Source organism: Lolium perenne, chromosome 2, assembly GCF_019359855.2.
Source record: "Lolium perenne isolate Kyuss_39 chromosome 2, Kyuss_2.0, whole genome shotgun sequence".
Classification (NCBI taxonomy): Eukaryota; Viridiplantae; Streptophyta; class Magnoliopsida; order Poales; family Poaceae; genus Lolium; species Lolium perenne.
The window spans coordinates 1458350-1479819 of record NC_067245.2 but is presented as its reverse complement, the minus strand read 5'-3'; the positions used below and the strand labels follow the sequence as shown (position 1 = coordinate 1479819).

The following is a 21470-nucleotide window of genomic DNA, read 5'->3' as shown; positions in this document are numbered from 1 at the left end:
TGCCTTGTTTATTTTGTCATTTCATTTCTACAAAAGATCTAGGGTTCTAGTCAGTGGCAAAGTGTAGACCATTTCATAAGGTTTCCAAAAATATAAAGTTTGTAAAATTTGGCCAAGTAGATTTGTCACAATTGAATTTCAAAGTTTGCATCAGATTGTATATTTCATAAACTCGAAATTCGAATTTGAATTGGTGGGCTCGCGCTGGGAAAAAGAGTTGGGCCGGCCCACTTCGCGTCCAGCGCGAGCAGGCCGTCTGACGGCGGGACCCACACGTCAGCGGAACTAACTTACCGAACCGGTACGGGGAAGGAGAGACGTTGGATCAAAGCGATGATCTAACGGCTGGAGGTTGTCGTCGCCGACGGCGAGAGGCGATGCGCAGCGCGGCGGCAGCAGGGTCGGAGCCGTCGTCGGAGCTCCGGCGGTCGTCGGAGGGGTGCGCCGCGTCGTTGTCGATGATGGGGAGGCGCTCGGAAGCAGCGGCGCGTCCTGGGGCGGCCTCCTTCTCCGGCGAGCTTCGGCTACGGGCGGCGGCAACGAGCTAGCAATTGCAGCGGTGTGGTGGCTATCTCGGTGAAATTGAGGCGGCGAGGAGAACTCTGGTGAGGTGGGGAAGAGATTGGCGTGCTCAGTTTGGACGGAGGAGTGCTCCTTTATAGCGGCGAGAGGTGGCTGAGGCGCCCGGCTTGGTTCGCCATGGCCGCCGTCGGTCCAGGGCCGCGAAGAGCCAAGTGATGGGCGCGGAGTGTTGGCGACGTCCATGCGGTGCCGACGCGCTTGATTGTGAGGAAAACGAGGCACTACAGCCGGCGGTGAGCTTGACGGGAAGCTTGCAGGTCATGGCGGGAGGCGTGGACGCGGTCGTCGTCTGCGGCGTTCCCGCGGGCAAGTGGCCGTGTCCGAGCGGTGCGGTGTGCCGTCGCGCGTCATCGGGCGTTGAGAGGGAGTGCGGAGGTGACGCAGGGCGCGGGGCTTCGTCACGCTCCGGGCGTCCAGGTGAGCGCCATGCGCGCTGCGGCGCGGCATGGGCGAGTCCTGGCGTCCCCGGGCGCGCGTGTGCCGACGCGTGTGAACTCGATCTTGGTCAAGGGCTGGCATGAGCTCGTCCAGGAGGTGAGAGGGAGACGTTTGACACGGTGTGGCATGCTGGAGATGACCAGGTGAGAGGATGGCACGATGAGGCCATGCCATGCCACGGCATGGCATGCTTGAGGTTGTTTAATCCAAACCTTGGTCAGTGCAAGTGGTGGTGATGGTGTGGTGAAGTGAGAGGGAAGCTCCAGGTGCAGAGAGAGCAAGATTGGACCAAGTCCAAGTAGAAAAATGAGGTATGGGCTTAAGTTAATACCGCCTCGCAATGTGTTCGACGTAATGCCCGCAAGAAAATTATTTTCGAAATTTGAAATTCTTTTTGGTGGGTTGTATTCCAATATCAAGTGGAGCATTTTGGTGGTGGTGGTGGTCAAAATGGAATTGATATGCAAAATCACATTTTGCATATGATCTTGTTTTTGTGAGAAAGTTCCAACTTTGCTTGCTTCCCATTTGAAATTGGTGATGAATTTGAGGGGGTGGTTTTGGGAAAAGTTGTAGTGCTTGATGTTGTCTTGGATGAGGTGAAAAGGTTTGACAAAGTTTAGAAGTGGAAAGAAGAGAACCAGGGGCTCAAAGTGGCCATCAGACTAAAAATGGCACAAGTGACCATATTGCATGTATGTTGGAATTGAATTTGATTTTGGTTTGGGTTGAGTTTCTTCACTTCCAAAAGTATTTAAAAGTGTTTAGTAACCATCTTCAACCAATGGTGCAAGCCAAAGTGGTCTAGGTTAGGTATTTGCAAAAATGGCATAGGCCTTATGTGTGTGTAAAGTTGGTTTTATTATTTCTTTTCTATTTTCTTTTTATTTGACTTTGGGTGATCAAGTGATCATTGCTAGGGTTTTAGAGTGAGAGAGAACACATGAGCAAACATCATGGCAATTGCACACTCAAAATAATTCACAAGGTGATCTATATGCATAGACCTATATGATGAGAAAAAGTTTTTGTTTGCCCCAATTTTTGGATTCTTGAAATCTCTCTTGTTCATTTTGTTGAAACTTGGGATGTTACATGTCGGATTCAAGAGGAGCTACTACTTCCGCTGCCCGCTGGAACGGGAGGTGGACGTCGTCTTCATCAACAACCGAATGTGTGACTGAGTACGGAGGTGCTGCCCGTTCGTGGCGCCGTGATCAAGATCTTCTACGCGCTTTTGCAAGCGGCAAGTGAACGTCTACCGCAGCAACAAGAGCCTCATCTTGTAGGCTTTGGAATCTCTTCAAGGGTGAGACTCGATAATCCCCTCGTTGCTACCATCTTCTAGATTGCATCTTGGCTTGGATTGCGTGTTTGCGGTAGGAAATTTTTTGTTTTCTATGCAACGTTATCCTACATCTTCATCTTCCAAATCTTCTTATTGTTGTCAACTGGTAAGTCAGAAAGAAGGATCGCATTGTAGAAAGATTTTACGGAAAAGGTACCATCTACATGAAGGTTCCATCTAAATTCGTCTGTTTCAGGTGATAAATGAATATCTCCGAGCCGTTGAATTAGGGTATTCCATGCCACATGTCTTTGTCCAAGTAAAACCCGTCTGAACGTCACATTCGGAGGTGAGGTAGCCATTACAGTAGCAATGGTATCACCTTGGCGACGAGCAATCCTATACAGAGCAGGATACTGTTCACTTAAGGGTGCATTGTCTAGCCAAGCATCTTCCCAGAACCGTATCTGTGCTCCATTCCTGATTGAGAAAGTACCATAGCGAAAGAATACATTTTTTGTCGCCATAAGACCAGCCTGTATGAGAATCCCTGTGTTTCCAAAACACTTGGGATAATGTCTTCGAACCGATATACTTTCTCCGAAGAATAGTTTGCCAAGTCCCATCCTCAGTAAGTAGCTTAAACAGCCATTTACCCAGAAGAGCTGAATTCTTGACCTCCAGGTCATGAACTCCAAGCCCTCCTTGATCTTTGGGACTACAAACTATACTCCACTTAACCAGTCGATATTTCTTTTTCTCGCTGTCCCCTTGCCAAAAGAATCTGGATCGATAGTAATCGAGTTTATGCAGAATTCCTTTCGGTAGGATGAAGAATGATAACATATACAGTACCATATTTGTGAGTACCGAATTAATGAGTACCAATCTTCCTCCCAGGGACAACAATTTACCTTTCCAACTACTAAGGCGTTTTTGTAATCTTTCTTCCACTAATTTCCATTCCGCGATTGTAAGTCTCCGATAATGAATCAGAATACCCAAATAACGAATAGGAAATTGGCCTTGCCCGCATCCAAACAACTCTGTATACAAAGCTGTATCATTTTGGGCATCACCGAAACAGAACAATTCGCTTTTATGGAAATTGATTTTCAATCCTGACAACTGCTCAAAAGCCGCCAAAATTAATTTCAGATTTTGAGCTTTTTCAAGATCATGATCCATAAACAGAATTGTATCGTCGGCATATTGAAATATAGATAAACCACCATCAACCAGATGTGGAATCACTCCTTCAATCTGGCCATCAGCCTTGGCCCGCTCTATGAGTATAGCCAGCATATCCGCTACAATGTTAAACAACATCGGTGATAACGGATCCCCTTGGCGTAACCCTTTTCGTGTTTGGAAATAGTGGCCGGTGTCATCATTAACCCGGATTGCAACACTACCTCCATACACAAAATCATTCATTAGAGCGCACCACTCTGGACAAAAACCTTTCATCCTGAGTGTCTGCTGTAGGAAAGACCACTTAACTTTATCATACGCCTTTTCAAAATCTAGTTTTAGAATAACCCCATGTAATTTCTTAGAATGCATCTCATGTACCGTCTCATGCAAGACCGCCACTCCATCAAGGATGTTCCTTCCTTGCATAAAGGCTATCTGTGATGGCTGGACAACATGATCCGCAACCGTATTAAGTCTAATGGTGGCCACTTTCGTGAAAATCTTGAAACTTACATTTAAGAGGCAAATAGGTCTATATTGTTGAATCCTTTCTGCCTCATTAACTTTCGGTAACGAGATTAGTTCACCAAAATTTAGACGAAATAATTCTAGTTGTCCAATATGTAGGTCACTGAACAAATCTAGAAGGTCCGATTTAATCGTATCCTAGAAAGTTTGATAAAACTCCGCTGGAAAACCATCAGGACCCGGTGCTTTGTTGCATTCCATTTGGAAAATTGCCTTCTGAACCTCTTCCTCAGTATAAGGTGCGGTTAGTAGACCATTTTCTTCCATAGAAACTTGGGGTATATCGTCCGTTAAGTCCTCATTAAGAGAGAAGGTGCTTTCCTCCGGAGGACCAAACAGACCTTTATAATAATTAGTAATGTTTGAGTTGCTCATGGCCTTCAATCAACCCTTCATCTTGAATAAGAGAATGAATACGTTTTTTCCGATGTCTCCCATTGGCTAAGCCATGGAAATATCGCGTATTTGAATCTCCTTCCAATATGAATTGAGCTTTGGAACGTTGATACCATTTGAGTTCCTCCTCGCGAAGAAGACTCGCCATCTGCGCATTTGATTGATTTTTAAGTTCAATCTCTTGCGTAGACAACGGTCTAACCTCCGCAACAGCCTCAAGCTCATCAATTACATTTGATAAGCGAGCCTTCTCTTTTTTAAGGATACCGTCCGTATGGGCAGCCCAACCAGAGAGATGTTTGCGCATTGTCCGCATCTTATTATTCCATCTCAAAATTGGAGTGCTGCCCCCCCGACCGGTCTCTCCCAAACCTTCTTAACCATATCATGAAATCCCTCTCGATGTAGCCAGCCAAGTTCAAATTTGAACGGCCGTTTACAAACAGGACGGGGATTCCCAGTAGTTAGGAGGATAGGAGCATGGTCAGACAGTTTTTCAATACGTTCTAGTGCACAGACTGACACCATAGGGTACTTATTTTCCCATTCGGTATCCATCAACACGCGATCTAGTTTCTCGTATGTGGATTTAGGCAAGCTGTTGGCCCAAGTAAACCGTCGACCGGACATAAACACCTCTCTTAAATCAAGGCTATCAATGACAGCATTGAACAAGAAAGGCCAATGTCCATCGAAACGGCCTTTACTTTTCTCGTGAGGAAATCTCAACAAATTAAAATCGCCTCCGATTAAAATCGGATAAGGATTATCTTTTGTAAGATTTACCAACTCACGCAAAAAGTCAGCCTTAAAAGCATCCTGGGTAGCACCATACACAGCAACCAAACTCCACGTGAAACCGTCTGCTTTATTCTGAATGTCGAGCTTAATGTGATACTCTCGATCAGAACTAGCTAAGACAGTCATGGTGTCTATACGGACGCCAAGTAAAATGCCACCGGACCTACCACGAGGTGGGCGAGAAAACCACTGAAAGTTAATCCCGCCTGACAGTCGGTCGAGAAAACTTTGTGTGAAATTTCGCCTACCCGTCTCCGATATAGCAATGAAATCTAAATCATAATCTCTACAACCATCGGCAATGTGGGAATGTTTAGCCAAGTCACCAAGACCTCTGCTATTCCGAAACATGCCATTCATCGAGAAACTATTTTAGATTTAGTATTCTTGCTATATCTACGAGATTTCTTTCCAGCCGACGACCGAGAACCACGTTCAGAAGCTTGTAGATCAGAACTAAGCTCCACGTGTTCTAAATGAATTTCTGAAATATTACCAATAATAGCCGAGAGAAGCTGACCATCTAGGATGTCATCCTCTTCCTCATCGTCTACTACTGTTGTTTCATGCCCAGTGGAAATATTCGGAACAACCGTTAGACGGTCAAGCTCCGTCTGTCTCAACACATTGGCCGAAACTGAAATCTCATCAGACCTACTACCCATATTAACTCCTATGCTACTCAAATTTGAAGAAATACGAGTATCTGAAAAAGAACTAAACGACTTGGATGGTTGCTTATTACCTGCCGTGTCGAGGTTCTTCTCAGCCTTACGTCGCATGGCTCTCTGCATGGCGTCCTCATCCGTCGGCCCCGCCCCATCCACCGCAAGAGCGTACCTCCCACTCCACCTCACCGTCGGTTGAACAACGGGAGGAGGGACCGTGGGTGGCGGTTGCTGCAGGGTGGATACCGGCGATGGAGAAGTCGAGGGCGGTGGAGACCAAGCCGGTGAGGGAGAAGAGGTCGTCGATACAGGGGTAGAAGGTGATGTAGCCCCCTGTATCACAGCAGCCCCAGGCGAGTCCCCCTTCGCGGGGGAAGAGGGTGTCGAAGAAGAAGCGCCCTTCGTCCTATCAGCCTGCCCCTCCGCCCATGGAGGCGGTATCACAGGCTCAACGGGTCCGTCCGCGGGACACGGCGAGACCCTCAAGGTCCGCTGCCCCGCATCCAGATGGCGCGGTAGCGCAGCGTCCTCCGCCGCACCGTGCAGCTGCGTATCGACCTCCGAAGTCGGCTGCTGCGACGAAGGTGGCGACATGGCCGGCTGCTGCATAGCCGGCCGGTGCATCGGCCCCAATGCCAGCAGGCCCGTGGTCAGCTGCAGCGACGCTGGGGTCACCGCGGCCGACTGCTGCATGTTGACGATAGGGACGCAGCGAGGCGCCTTCTGCACAGCCATCACAGCCCGACCGAACCAGGCCCATCGACTTTGCGGCCCACTAGAGGAGGTCTCCAGTGCCGCATCCGCCGGTTTGAATCGCGGCTCGAGACCCGCCGCGATCAACGGCCGCACCGCCGGCTCCTCGGCCGTCACCGAAGGCGAAGCTGCCGGCGTCGCCTCCACCACCACGCAAGGGCGAGCGGCGGCGGTGAAGATGACTCTGGAACGATACGGGACCTGGTCGATCTCCCGTGATCGTATGCTATTGTCGATAAGGACGCAGCGAGGCGCCTTCTGCACAGCCATCACGGCCCGACCGAACCAGGCCCATCGACTTTGCGGCCCACTAGAGGAGGCCTCCAGTGCCGCATCCGCCGGTTTGAATCGCGGCTCGAGACCCGCCGCGATCAACGGCCGCACCGCCGGCTCCTCGGCCGTCACCAAAGGCGAAGCTACCGGCGTCACCTCCACCACCACACGACTCAGCGTCGGAGACGCCCCAAGCACCACGGAGGTAGTAGACCCCAACGAAGGATCCACCGGCGCGATCGCCGCCGGCCGACGTGCCATGGCTGCAGCAAGGAAGTCCCCAAAGACAGGAGCCGGCGTGACTCGACGACGCGGAAGCGGGCCTCTCCAGGGCTTCATCCGCGGCATCCGGGAAAGCCGCATGCCTACCGGCGACGAAGACGCCGCCCTCATCACAGACCTCTTGACCTTCTCCCTCGGCGGCGGCGACGCAGGCCTTGCCCGCTCCGACAACCTGCACGACGAAAAACATACCTCCGGCGACGCAGACCTTGACCATTCCCTGGACTCAGACATCGGGAATCCGATCTTTGTCCAGAAGTCTTCTCTCACCTCCTCTAGGGACAATTCCGGCAACCGCCCGATCTGTTGCACTGCTGGTTCAAACCCAAGCACCGACCACGCCGCCTCCTCCGCCGTCTCCCGCGTCTTCTCGTCAGAATCCTCGTCCTCCGCTAGGCAGCAGAATCTGGATCCAACGGTTGGCCGCGCCGGCGAGGAAGGAGCCGATGCGCCGGCGGCACGCGCAAGATCCGACCGAGCCGCCCCATCACGCGCAGGCCCCATCACGCGCCACGGAACTCCAGATCTTCGATCCGATCGAATTGCGGGCGATCGGAGCAGTGGTGATGCGGGCCGAGCGGCTGGTGGCTGCAGCTTGGTGGCCTGGCGCGCGTGAGCACGAGCTGGCGCCGCTGTGGCGTCTTGGCCGGCCGTAGGTGGATGTTGGCCGCGCAGGGAGATGGGCGAGATGGGCGCTCGCGGATCTGGTGGCACCTTGAGCTAACTGGAGGAGGACGCCGGGGCAGAACGCCGTTGCTGCTGTAGGGGGCGCCGGCTTCAGGAGGAGGTCGGCGACGGGTGGAACCGGCCACCGCTGCTGCTGCCTCTGTGTATAATAGATTAATAGCCCTGTAGTACATTGGGGAAATGAATCGGGTTCCTCAAAGCCAATTCCCAAATTTCGGGTTCCTCGACCCCAATTCATCTTTTTTCTTTTTCTTTTCTCTCTGCACGCTAAGTCGGGATCGACTGCCCAGATTTTTTGGTTTCGGGGTACACTACCCCGATTTTTGAATAATCGGGTTACTCTATCCCGATTTTTATAAATCGGGTTACTTGAACCCGATGGTGTATTATTCCTGCAAAATATCAAAATCGAGTATTATTTCTAGAATAAACAAAAAAAAGTGTATTATTTTTTAAAAAATCGCCAATTGGACGAACAAACAAGAAGAAAACCATCTGTCAGCCGCCAGCAAGGGAGCATTGCATCGTGTGGGGTTGGGACGAGGGCGAGGCGGACCCTCCAAGCCCAAACCTCTCCATCCGTCTTCATCTTCCTCGTTCACTCCGCCCCTCTCCTCACCCTCCTCCTCTCTTTATACGCCTCCGCCCCTCCCCCATTCCGCCGCATTGCCAGCCGACCAGCAGAACCAGAGGAGATGGCGGCCGCGTCCTTCACCGCCGCCAAGTTCCTCGCGCCGGCGCTGCCCGCGAGATCCGGCGCCGACAGGGCGCCTTCCTTCTCCGTCTCCTCTGCCATGAGGCCGCTCCGCCGCGTCAGGCCGGCGCAGCGCCTCCTCGCCGTCTCCTCCGACGTGCTTGCAGGGAACAAGGCCGCGCCCGCCGCCGCCGCGCAGCCGGTCTGACATCCCATCCCCTCATCTTCTTAAAAATAGGATCTTGCGCCGCTTTTACTGTTTTACGATTGGATCCTCGGTGCCCATCGTGTGTAGATTCAGGAGGTGTTCTAGGTTTGCGATAACTTACTCTAGTTCAGATTGGAAGCTTACGCAATTCTCTTCTCCAAGATTATTGGATAGTACTCTAGTTGAACTAGCCATATGCTAGCCAGTAGCCTCCTAAATTTTGAATTGAGAATTCTCCTTAATTTCATCACGTTCCATGCTTGCCAAGCTCTCTCTAGGATTTGCAAGTGCTGCAGAGCTTCTCTGCCTACTGATCCTCTCATGCCAACTTTGTTTTATTTTAGTTTTAAAAAGGGGATCCTTGTTAGCAGCCAAAATGTACTACCTCTGTCAGACGTTTTGGTTGCGCTATTTTAGGTAGCCTACCAAAACCTCTTATATGCAGGATGCAATTTCGAAATTGGAGCACTTGTTTTGTTTCTCTCTAGATCTACCTTGTAATTCTGTAGCTGTAGTGAGCCAGTTATGCTTGTACATGAAAAGTAAGTAGAGAACCGTCGGTTCTCCATTGTCAAATATTGGAAGAAGCCCTTTCATGTTCCTAACCAGCTACGCTTGTACATAAAAAAATCGAGAACTAAAGCTTCTCAATTGTTAAATATGCGTTCTTAACTCGAAGTCTCTCGCTGTATGCAGGCAGTGACACGGGAAGAGGCACTGGAGCTGTACGAGGACATGGTTCTCGGCCGTAACTTTGAGGACATGTGCGCGCAGATGTACTACCGCGGCAAGATGTTTGGTTTCGTGCATCTCTACAACGGCCAGGAAGCCGTCTCCACCGGCTTCATCAAGCTGCTCAACCAGCCCGACTGTGTCGTTAGCACGTACCGTGACCACGTCCATGCGCTGTCCAAGGGTGTCCCGGCCCGTTCTGTCATGGCCGAGCTCTTCGGCAAGGCCACCGGCTGCTGCCGTGGGCAGGGTGGGTCCATGCACATGTTCTCTGAACCCCACAACGTGCTTGGGGGTTTCGCTTTCATTGGAGAAGGCATCCCTGTCGCCACTGGTGCCGCCTTCGCTGCTAAGTACCGCCATGAGGTGCTCAAGCAGTCTAGCCCTGATGGTCTCGATGTCACGATTGCATTCTTTGGAGATGGTACCGCAAACAACGGCCAGTTCTTTGAGTGCCTCAACATGGCTCAGCTCTGGAAGCTTCCTATTATCTTTGTTGTGGAAAACAACCTATGGGCCATCGGGATGTCACACCTTAGGGCGACTTCGGATCCTGAGATCTGGAAGAAGGGCCCGGCATTTGGAATGCCTGGGGTACATGTCGATGGGATGGATGTCCTCAAGGTCAGGGAGGTGGCAAAGGAGGCAATTGACAGGGCAAGGAGAGGTGAAGGGCCAACTCTAGTGGAAGCTGAAACTTACCGGTTCCGAGGTCACTCTCTTGCTGATCCAGATGAACTCAGGAGGCCTGGTAAGATTGCCTTCCTGTTATAATTTTTACTGCACTTCTATTAGTGCTAGTAGCACTGCTTGCTAGTTCCCCTGAGCTAGCTGTAGAAATTGAAAATGCCAGAAATATAGCTTAATTATAATGTTTGTGTCATTCCTTTAAACTAGCCTGGAGTTTAAGTTAAATAGCATGTAGTAATACATACCGAGTTGTGCCCATGAGAGTTGTGTCAGTCTGCACAGGGTTTATATTATCTATCTTACATGGCTCAGCTAACGGTAGTAAGATCTCAACATGAATTGACTTAGGTATCACTCGGCTAATGGGATTGTTATTATGATGAATTGACTTGATAGAAAGTAGTTATAATTAGATACTTGAGAGTACAGTTTTGTGGTGCCAATTGAACTACTGAAAGAAATACTTCTTTTGTTCTTATCATCATCACAGTCACCTTATCTGACATGTCAACATCCTGATAGGTATGACTAAATTGGCTCGTAGTCACCTCATATATAAATCTGAACAAAAACAGCAGCATATCGAAAACAACATCCTGCTCCTGGACTTATTTTTCTTTATTACAATGCCACTTGATGATAAGTTTGCCTTTTTGGTCATGTGCCACCTGGTGAACTGCAACTTAGTTTCCTTGTTTTTGGAGCATCTTCTTGTTGTAGGATGTTGTTACCTCATAGGATGTCATGACTTGAAAATGGCCCACCATTTGTGTTTCCACATCAAGCTGATAAACCCTACCAACTTGGCATACAGTCAATCATAATCTTTTATCCCATGATGTTATTGCCTTATGCAGTTATTCTGAAGTCATTTTTCCTCAGCTAGTAACCTTATGAGATGGATTGTAAGTCATGAAGGCAGAAACAAATCAGTTAGCTAAAATTGAATATTCTTACATGACCTAGACCCTCAACTTATTTTGATTTTCAATCAGAAGATTACAATATTTGCCATGGTCTATGTATGTATTATTGAAAATATCACTCCCTACTACTCTTGATTTGTAATTATTCTATCCTACATTTCAGTGTGTATTTGCATCCGTATTCTGTACTTTACTGGATTTTGTTATTTCCAACAGCAAACTTAGTTATCATCTGCTGAGTTGTCAGTTATTTCTCCGCTAATGCTCTCTGACTGAATCATCCGTGCGTCCACAGATGAGAAATCCCACTACGCGGCGAGGGACCCCATCACGCAGCTGAAGAAGTACATCATCGAGCAGAACCTCGCTTCCGAGGCTGAGCTGAAGAGCATCGAGAAGAGGATCGACGACGTGGTGGAGGAGGCCGTGGAGTTCGCGGACGCAAGCCCACTCCCTCCCCGGAGCCAGCTGCTGGAGAACGTGTTTGCCGATCCCAAGGGCTTTGGCATCGGCCCCGACGGCAAGTACCGGTGCGAGGACCCCAAGTTTACCCAAGGCACCGCTCAGGTCTAGCTGCCGCGGAAGCAATGTTCGACATGTTCACCTTGCGCATGTACCGCCCTGTTTAGCTACTACCCCTAGTTTTGTTAAACCTGCCGTCGGTCAATTTCTTTTGTTTGTAGATGTGGTATGTTGCTGTGTAACGCTGTAATTCCTTGCTCTGCCAGCTCACTCTTTGAGCCGTTTTTACCCCAAAAAAATGTTACCCAGTCCAGTTGCTCTACAGTAACTCTACATCTAGCCTGGTTTGTAGTAATTGGTACAGTATTTATATTGAAAGGGATGCGAAAACATATGTTTGTTGGAACTGTTGTACTATGTTGCTTGGGAGAATATATTCTTTTCGTTCGTACAGCCCTAGCTGTGAAGACGAGGTCACACTCTCCTCACGTGCCTGATGATGTACCTGTGTGAAACTCTTTTGCATTGTGGCCAACAATTGCGCGATGTCAGATGAATATGCTGAACTTTGTTATCTTTCTCGCTGAACAACCCAAGATCTTACAACAGCATCACGATTTCCATTGATGTATCATACGAGTTGATTGTCGAAAGACTATCATAGGTTTCGCAAAAAAAGAGACTATCATAGGAGATTAGGAGGTTTTACCCGTACCAAACTCAGTGCCATGGGCCATAGCGGTAGACACGTATGCCTTTCCTCGTGCTGAGGTCCTTGTCATTACATTTTCAGGTCAATTAATAAAGTTGGATCGCTTACTCGAAACTGATAGTGATGAAAAATAATCTTAGGTGAACAACTGGAAAGGAACTGACGTCCCTGTTATCCTACACGCCTATTGAGCGCACAAATATCTTGAACTGACTTAGCAAGCCACTGACTAGTTGACCATCACACGGCACCTAACACTCACCATTTTTGGCCAAGTGGCATCACATCCCATTTTCAGTTTCGGAAATGCGCATTGCCTTGCTGGAGAAATTAGGTTTGCATTTTGTGAGAAAATAAGATGAAAAAAATCATGATTCTCAATTGTAAAAAAAAGTGAAGGTTGTAAGAACGATTTCACCTCTGGCCCAAAAAGAAAGGAAAAATGATGATAAGAATCACAATACGTTAAGCAAGGTTTATTCCTTATCGAAAAAGGTTGGACGAGGAAGTGGTTGAAAGGAAGACGGAAAAGGAGGAAAGGAATGGGGCACCATTTTTTTTAAAGTCAATTCATCTTGTCTGTGTAGTACTACTAACTTGTTGGTGATGTTTTTACAAACTGTTTGAAATATGCAATGATTTGCCACGGGATGTAGTTCGACTATTCGTGGATATGTTGGGTTATATGCATATTGGTGATGGAAATTGGGGGTTGTGTTGAGGCCATGCTGGTGTTCGAAATGACAGTTTGGGAGGATGGTGTCAATACTTTGAAAAAATAGCAAAAATATTTGAATTATGTCGCCAAAGCAACTGCTGTGTAAATATTTCCAAATCGACATCAACTCAAACCAGAATTTTCTGATCCTTAACATCATGTGGCCACGATCATAATATAGTTAATGAAAAACCGAACATAAAAAGTTCAAGAAATAGTAATAACACCCATGCATGTACAAGATACAGATCTACATACAACATTTTTGTAAGAAACTATGATTGTTGGCAAGGCGAGGTAAACAACAAATAACATAATGTAAAATGATTTTTTAAGTTACACTGAGTAAGGACCATAATTGATCGATCATATCGATGGGTTGACGGCAGACATGGCAAGTTCAACGTGTTGGTCCCTCATGAAGATGGGTCCGCGGAAGACTGTTGCGAAGACTTGCTGGATAGGTGCTCTAGTTTTAGATGACATACGCATGTGTCAGGTCACAACATACGGCCCTGATCATGGCCACCCCACCATCAATTTTTTTGGTATAGCAACAAATGTCGCGAAGAAGGTGTCTTCGGGTTGATCGGTGTATTATTTTGTAAGACTTTGTAAAATAATATAATAAAAAGCCGTATGCATCATTTTGATGTAGAGGCCGGGGTATAACCTCCTTTAAAAGAAAACAAACTATTTGGTCATATAGTTTTACCCCCCAAAAAATCACACACACTCAATTAGAAAGGAACAGATGTCCCTGCTATCCTACACGCCTACAGGGTGCACATATATCCTCAACTGAATCATCTATGCAATGCAAGTACTGATTATTTGATCATCACACCCTGCCTAACACTCGCCATTTCTGGCTAAGTGGCATCACCTCCCCTTTTCGATCCGGTAAACGCTCATTGCCTTGTTGGAGAAATTTGGCTGGCATTTTTGGGAGTGATAATGATTATCTCCCGTCCAAGAAAAAAGAAGGAAAAAAGATGATGGGAATCACAGTACGTTAAGCAAGGTTTATTCCTGCTTTGGGAAAAGGATGGACCAGGAAAACTAGCTGTTGAAAGGAGGAAAGAGAGGAGGAAGAACACGCCAAGTACTACTCCATATTCTTGGCACTATCAGTTATCCTGGCCACATGAACCCGCATGCATTAGTTCGTCGCGGAAAGTGGTTTCGCAGTATGTGAATTTGTTGGGTTCTATAAATATGTGATGACGGACGATCGGGGATTGTCTCTTTGGACACCATGTTGGTATTTGACTCAATAACTATGCAGATGACAGTTTCAATGTTTCGATAATTTTTCAAAGTATTTGAATATGTTGGGCACTTGATTCTGTAGTATGTAATGTATGTTATCGAAACTCAGGTGAAAGTGGAACTGAAGTTTTCTGATCCTGGTGGCTTAAGATGCCGATGTAGTGTCTCGGGAAAAAAATCATATATCTAAATTTGAAATAATTATACTCTGTCCAATCCATAATAAGTGTTGTGGTTTTAAATTAAATTTGATTAAAAATAAATTAAAACCACGGTACTTGTTATGGATCGGAGGAAGTAAAAAAAAATCATACAGACACATAAACATAAAAAATTGCTAAGAAATTATGACAATTTTCAAACTGAGGAGTAACACCAAATTAAGTTAGTGCACGCTGGGCTATAAGTAGTTGATAATGTTATGGATCAAAGGTACTCAAGTTACAGTAAGTGAAAATTGAGAATACTGTCTTACAATAAAAAAATCCTTCCTCTACACGTATGAATCTTCTTTTCACAATTTTTAGAGCATTATAGAAATATTTGTTGTTAGTTGATTGTGCTTTTCCTTGGCTTCCAAAAGTAGTTGAGTACGAAGTTGAAATTTAACAGGTTTATAGAAAATCATCTCACCTAAGTATGCAAGAGTTTTTCTGAGATGCAGTAAAGTTGAAGATGGGCAATCGAATTGGAAACAGATCTCCCTGAAGAATATTCAACAAGAAAGCAGTATGTCACCACCAACCGTAGGTAAAAACGATGAAGTGTCAATCAGCGAGGAAAGCAAGAAATTCTTGTTAGTAATACATACAGCTAACAAAAAAGCACTATATTTTATAGCACCTCCAGAACATGAGCCTCATACATTGTGCCTCAACATCCAACTGTCTCATAAATCATTATCATGGTTCTATTCTAACCTGCTAAGCTATGAGCCACACAAACTGCAGCTCCAGCAGTATGTACAAGCCTGCTTACAGGTTCTTCCTCTTCTGAACGATCCAACACGAAACAAACCCGTCTTCATCTGCAAATATGGGCATTTCTACATGGAAATACCAAAGAACTCTGCTCAGTTGTGCATCAGAACAATGTGCATAGCATCACAACGATGGTAAGCACGAATGAATCACTGGATCATTGATGTCCAGTTCCTATCTCCTTCCTGGCCCCGCAAACCTCCTCGCCGTACCGAAGATGACAGCCTTGGTCAGCAGTCCCTGGTCGAAGGAGCAAGCCAGGGCGACCGCACCACCGATGAGGAAGACTTTGGGTAGGTTCCCCGTCCAGTGCTTTGGCTTCTCGGCCATAGCGTTGTTGGTGTTGCTGCTGCTTGAACCAGCCTCGCTGTCGCCTTCAGAATCGTTGAGCTCGTCGGCGACAAACTTTGTATTGACGTGCGCCATTGCGGCATACTTGGACATGGGCTCACCGGCTGCCCTCGCTGTCTGGTATGCCCTCAGGCCAGGCTCTATCCGTTTGACGCAGCCCCACATCCCCTGCTGCACGCCGAGCTTTGCGATCCCCCATGGGATGCCCATGTCCTCGTGGTGGAACAGGAGCACCTCACATGCTGTCATCGCACCATTTCTGGACTCAACTGGTATACAAAAAGAGAAGAAGCGTAAATTTCACTGGCCTGGCAAAATCTGTTATTGACAAGGAATTTGTGAAGATGGAGCTGCTACAATACCTGGACGGATGCACCAACTAGAGTAGTACAGGTCCACACGGCGAGGTTTGCTGCTCCTTGGAACAGAGGGACGAGGCACGCTCTGGAAAATTAAAGTAGAAGCTTAATGATCGGATTCACCTAGATAAGCAGCTCCTATAATAAACTAGAGATGACCAATATGCCTTTCTGAAACTAGAGAATGGGTCCTCTATCTTAGCTTCTTGACTGATAAATAAAGCTATAATTCTACTTGATCACATACCTTGGTTACGCAGTAGTAGGTGTTTCCAGATGCCCAAATCCTGCGACCGATAATGTACTCGCGGTCGCTGCAGAAGAATGGAAACTGCAGAAACGGGCAAAGCATCTAGTATAAGCAAAAGATACATAGAGGAGGTTGACATACTCTCCGCGAAGAGATCACACAGAAATGGCAGCTGACCTTCCTAACCCAGCGAACAACCATCGTCCCCGTCTCGGTGCACTCCTCCAACATGTCATGCTGAAGCAGCATGTCATCCCAGGTGTTGTTCGTCCGGAACTCGTCGTCCCAGAAAAAATCCCTGACCACGTCCGGCGACGCGTCTTCAAAGATGGTGCTGCTACGATACTGCGGTGGGCCATTCTGAAACGGAACAAAAGGGGGAAAGAGTTAAAATCCTGAGATGTAGCATCCTCTATGTCTCAACACTGAATCGAACCGTGTTGCATCTACGCATAATCTCACAAGTCTAGATAACCCATCATCATCCATCAGAAAGCACTAGAGCCAGCTGAATTAACTTTAAAAGGTTGGCAACTATGTTGCTGAACCCTAAGGCATTCTAAAGCATCTACATCCTAAGTCTGTACCAAAATTTTCAAACACTAGACACAAATTTTACCCAATTATGCATAACATCTGAAGTGAAGTCTATACTTGAGAAGAGAAGGTTTGGCGAGTGTAGTAGGAGAAGGATACGCACCTCCATATCTCTGCGCCAGGCCTGGTACCTAAAGGTGGGCAACGTGCGGTCCATCATGTGTATCCACGCCGGGCCGCCGTCCTTCTCCTGGACGACCCGGCGGAGGTGCTTCAAGTCGTCGGCGTTCACCGGCAACTCCTCCTCCGCCGCCGGCGCCGCCACCTGCTTAGTCCTACACCACACACACACCAAAAATGAATGAATTCAGTAAACGCGAACCACAGCAGCGGAATCCGACAATTAATCCAGTTGGTTGGGGAGAGAATACTTGCGCAGGCACAAGAAACCAAGTAGTCACCTGGGGATGACGGCAAATTCCTTGGCGATGGGCAGCGCAGGTGGAGGCTGTGGCAGCGCTGGCGGCGTGAGCTGGTCGTGCGGGACGGCGACGACCGCGGCGGCCCAGCGCGGGCGCCAGGCCCATCCGAGTAGCAATCCGACGAGGGCGGCGAGCCAGAGCGGCGCGGCGAGGGTTGCGAGCTCCCGGCAGACCCCGGCCAGCGTGGGCTCCCGGAAGACCTCCGCGAGCAGATCGGCCAGCACCGACATCTCCGTGGTCTGGTTTGTTGGGTCCAAAACAAAGCCTGGGAAGGAATTCCGCGGCTGGCGCGGAGATGAGTTGTGTGGGTAGGGTATAGGAATTGGGCGCACGCAGATAACAAGAGGGAAAGGAATCGGCCCCTCACGCGTGGGCGTGGTGGACAGGGGGTTGGGGGGTGTGGACTGCCGCGACCCTATAAACAGCGGGCGGCACACAGCAGACCACGCCGGCGGATGAATCCAAAACTGAGAGTGGCGCAGGGGCAGGGAGGCGCAGAACGTGTGGATGGGCGGCGCGCGGGGATAAGGCCGGCGAGAAGACAAGAGAAGAGACGAGTGGATCTTCTTTCTCTCGTCCGCCACAAACAAACAGCAGAATTGGGGAGGATGGAGATGGAGGGGATGGAATTGGTGGCTGCGGATCACGGGGGCGGGCGGAGCGCCACCGATGATATATAGCGGGGAGATGAGCCGGTGGCGGACGGACGGAGGGAGGGAGATGGGGCGGGGCGCGTTGGAATTTTCTTTTTCTTGGCTCGTGTTCGTTCCGCAGAGTGGACGGCAGTGGGAGGAAGGAGGGTTCACACCTCACACGGCTGCTCGCCTGACCGGACCAGGCACGAGGACCCCGTGGAGTTTTTCAACACAAAACGAGTTGTCTAGGGTTTCATGATCAACGTGCCCCTTTGTTTACAACTACTACTCCGTACTACAATTATGCGACTTACTTACCTATGACTTACGCTACTTAAACAAAAAAAAAAAAAACCATGAAATGGCTCATGACTTTTACGACTTTTTTTTCTTTGCTTTTCTACAGGGAACGGTCTCGACGGGCCGCAAACTTCCATTCATTCAACGGTGCCAATACAATTCATTCAGCCAGCGGTGGCAATACAATTTACGGAAGGGCCTTAGAAGAACTTAAAGTTATAGCCAAACCCTTACCATCACGCGTTGGATGGAGATCACTGTGACCAACACGAGAGGCGGGAGAGGTCCCTGCCGTGATGCCACACATCGAGCCACCAACCGCCTCTGCTCGCCTCCACAACAAGGAAAAAAAGGGGAATCAGGATCTTGAGCGGCAGCCGCTGATCCGCACGAGATCAGATCCCAGCTTATTAGAGGAGCTGCAGGTATATGTAATTGGCTCACACACCGCAACTAGAGAAGAAGAAATCACCTGACCCAACCCAGCACGAGGAGCCCCCGTGATGTTTTTTCAACACAAAAAGAGTCAAGGGTTAATTAACGTGCTGATTTGTTTACAACAATTATGTGACTTGTGACATGTGCTAAAAAACACATGAAATGGTTTACGACTTTGCGAGGGCATGTATGTATATGGGATGAGAGTGGATCATTCCAAATACTAGGGAAAAAAAACCCAATAGTTCGTCTACTTGTCCGGGTTTAGACATGATATAATCTCAAAATTATGTGACAACGATGACTTGCGACTAGTGATGCTCCCGTAAAATGGCTCATTTTGTATACAACAAGAGGCCGAGTCACAATAACACTCCTTTTTTTTTTCTTTTCGCATCTCAGGGCTCACGCGATGTCTTGTTCTCGACCAAAAGAATTATTTACCGGTATCATAGGCGGTATCTATCACGGTATAGCAAATAGCAACGTCAATGCAAATCGAGCCTTTGAAAGACACAAACACGAAACATACCAATCACATACGTTCTTAGGCATCCCACCTTTTCTTAAATCCAATTAAGATTATTACACGGGCAAGGGTGGTTCCAAGCGTAGCTGAGTGTGGGCATAGGATCCACTCAAAAATTTGGACTGTTCATATATAAATAAGACGTCTTCCAATTGTCAAAATTTATACAAGGAAAACTCTCACTCACCTTATGCCTCCACTTCTAATTTTTATTTATTATGGGTCCACCCTTTTATGGCGGCTTCGTGTCCATTTCGCAAACTCGACCACAGCTAAAAAAATCACCCAAGCCTCAATACAAGGACATCGTCAACGCTTAAAGACGTTTGGTAAACGCCAAGGCCACCTGATTTATTATTTTTCAGCAATGGTTGACTTCCTTTTAAAAGGATATCAGGCTTAATTTGCACTCTTATAGCGTTATATTATATTATTATAAAGCAATAATAATAATAATAATAATAATGGACCAAATGTCACGATCCATGTTTCAGTAGTACTAGCAACAACGTGTTCACCACCAGGGAGCGTCGTGATTGGGCGGAATATTTGACGACGTAGACGTGTGAACCTACGCACCGCACATCTGTAACCAGCCACACAGTGACGGCCGCATCCAGCCGTACGTTCGACGGATGCTCGTACCAACGTACACGCGACGATGACCTACTTGGGCTCTCCATAAGAGCATCCCCACTCGTTGGCGCTCCCCACGCCCAAATCCGGACGAAACAACCGCCGGATTGGACGAAATTAAGTCGTGGGGAGTACCGTATTTCTAGTCGTCCACCCGGAGTTCGGCGGATAGAGTTTAAATTCAAACAAATCGCCGTCCCGCGCTACAAGTACGGCCAGTTGATCGGCAAAAGGAGCAAAAGGATCAGCCACAGATCGGCGATCGGAGGGAAATTACACGGAGACAGGCTCGTCGGCAGTTCCGGCCGGCACGGCGGTGTCCGACGGACCAGTTTCCTCACACGCCGTGGCCGAAGCGGCTGCGGCGGCCGACGATGAAGCAGCGGCAGTGGACGTCGAAGCAGCCGCAGTCGACGAGGTAGATGGTGAGGTAGACGAGGTAGGAGCCGGCGGAGACGACGAAGGACTGGCCGGAGTGGCTCGGAGGATGTCGCTGCGGTGGCCCTGGTACCAATTCCTCGTCTCCTCGTCCATCAGTTCCATGTCGCCGCCGCCCATGAGGAACGCCAAGTCTGTGTTCCTCTTCTTCGCCGCCGCCGTCGTCTTCAGCAGGGCGATCCGGACGCCTTGGTTGGCGAGCATCTCCCGCCACCTGCCGTCGAACTTGTCGTTCCTCCCGTCGGCGTGCGACCTCAAGTCGGCCCAGCACTTGTCGATCGACGCCTGCATCCTGTCGGCGGGATTGCCCGTCTTTTTGAGCTCTTTGAGCTTCTTCTGGCCGAGTTCAGGGCGCCCTTCCGCCGCGCAAGCCGCCGGAGCGTCGGGGTTGTACTGCTCGGTCTTGCTCTTCGAGAGGGTCGTGCGGACTTCCTTCCACTTCTCGCAGTTCTCGAGGCGGGCGTAGACGTTGAGGAACTTGAACTGCAGGCCGGTGTCGTCCGTGTACATGTCCAAAGCTCGGCGCAGCTGGGGAAAAAAGAGCACGGCGATACGGGTCAGCTAACGACGATGTACCTCGGTGATGCAGGGTCGACGGAGCATACCTTTTGCTCCAAGTCGTGGCCGCTGATCGGCCGTTTGTCGCACTCCTCCTGTATGCCGTGCCATTTGCTGCACGCCGTCTGCATGATCCCCCAATGGGTGGCCATTGCCTTGTCTCCCCGGTACACGTTCATGTTCGTCTTGTTGAAGTAGGGATCGACGAGTTTGCGCTCCTCGTAAGCCTGCTTCACTCGAAGCCTCGTAAGCCCCGATTATGCCGTTCATGGACACGGTCATCCAAGTTTCGGCGAGGCACTCCTCTTCCTTCGGCGTCCATTTGATACGCGGTTCGGCAGGCGGCGAGTCCTTCTTCCTCTTCTTCTTCCCCTTCGACAGGTTGGCGGCGGCTTGAGTTGGCTCTTCTTCTTCTTCTTCTTCTTCTTCTTCTTCGTCTTCTTCTTCGACGGCTTGGCTTCCGTCGGCAACATCCTCCCCAGACTTGTTGCGCGCCGCGACAGCTGCCGTCGCCCTCGCCTCCTCTTGCGTGAAGAACCCCGGGCACGCAGCAGCGGCGGCCATGAAAAACCCCGGGCTCGCAGCGGCGGTGGAGCCGGAGGTGATCATCTCGTGGATCTCCTCTTCGTTCGGCGCCGCCATCGCACCGAACGCGAGCGGCCCTCGTCGC

General features: G+C 48.9%; 2 protein-coding genes across 2 annotated transcripts; one reads left to right on the top strand and one right to left on the bottom strand.

Annotated features, from left to right (window-relative positions):
- The first annotated feature begins 8441 nt into the window (after positions 1-8441).
- On the top strand, positions 8442-12058 carry LOC127330898 (pyruvate dehydrogenase E1 component subunit alpha-3, chloroplastic). The gene is made up of 3 exons (XM_051356969.2): positions 8442-8789; positions 9492-10278; positions 11439-12058. The coding sequence occupies exons 1-3, from the start codon at positions 8589-8591 to the stop codon at positions 11714-11716; spliced, it is 1266 nt and encodes a 421-aa protein (XP_051212929.1). The 5' UTR covers positions 8442-8588; the 3' UTR covers positions 11717-12058.
- A 3063-nt stretch (positions 12059-15121) lies between these two features.
- On the bottom strand, positions 15122-18007 carry LOC127330897 (uncharacterized). The gene is made up of 6 exons (XM_051356968.2): positions 17246-18007; positions 16948-17119; positions 16425-16607; positions 16245-16328; positions 16001-16082; positions 15122-15907 (listed from the first exon to the last, which is right to left on the bottom strand). The coding sequence occupies exons 1-6, from the start codon at positions 17494-17496 to the stop codon at positions 15462-15464; spliced, it is 1218 nt and encodes a 405-aa protein (XP_051212928.1). The 5' UTR covers positions 17497-18007; the 3' UTR covers positions 15122-15461.
- Between the last annotated feature and the right edge of the window lie 3463 nt (positions 18008-21470).

Excerpts from the sequence above, each read along its gene's own strand:
- LOC127330898 (XM_051356969.2), top strand. The coding sequence starts at position 8,589 with ATGGCGGCCGCGTCCTTCACCGCCGCCAAGTTCCTCGCGCCGGCGCTG. Across the intron at positions 8,790-9,491 it reads CCGCCGCCGCCGCGCAGCCG|GCAGTGACACGGGAAGAGGC; the intron begins GTCTGACATCCC and ends CGCTGTATGCAG. Across the intron at positions 10,279-11,438 it reads AGATGAACTCAGGAGGCCTG|ATGAGAAATCCCACTACGCG; the intron begins GTAAGATTGCCT and ends GTGCGTCCACAG.
- LOC127330897 (XM_051356968.2), bottom strand. The coding sequence starts at position 17,496 with ATGTCGGTGCTGGCCGATCTGCTCGCGGAGGTCTTCCGGGAGCCCACG. Across the intron at positions 17,120-17,245 it reads GAATTTGCCGTCATCCCCAG|GACTAAGCAGGTGGCGGCGC; the intron begins GTGACTACTTGG and ends TGTGTGGTGTAG. Across the intron at positions 16,608-16,947 it reads CCTGGCGCAGAGATATGGAG|AATGGCCCACCGCAGTATCG; the intron begins GTGCGTATCCTT and ends GTTCCGTTTCAG.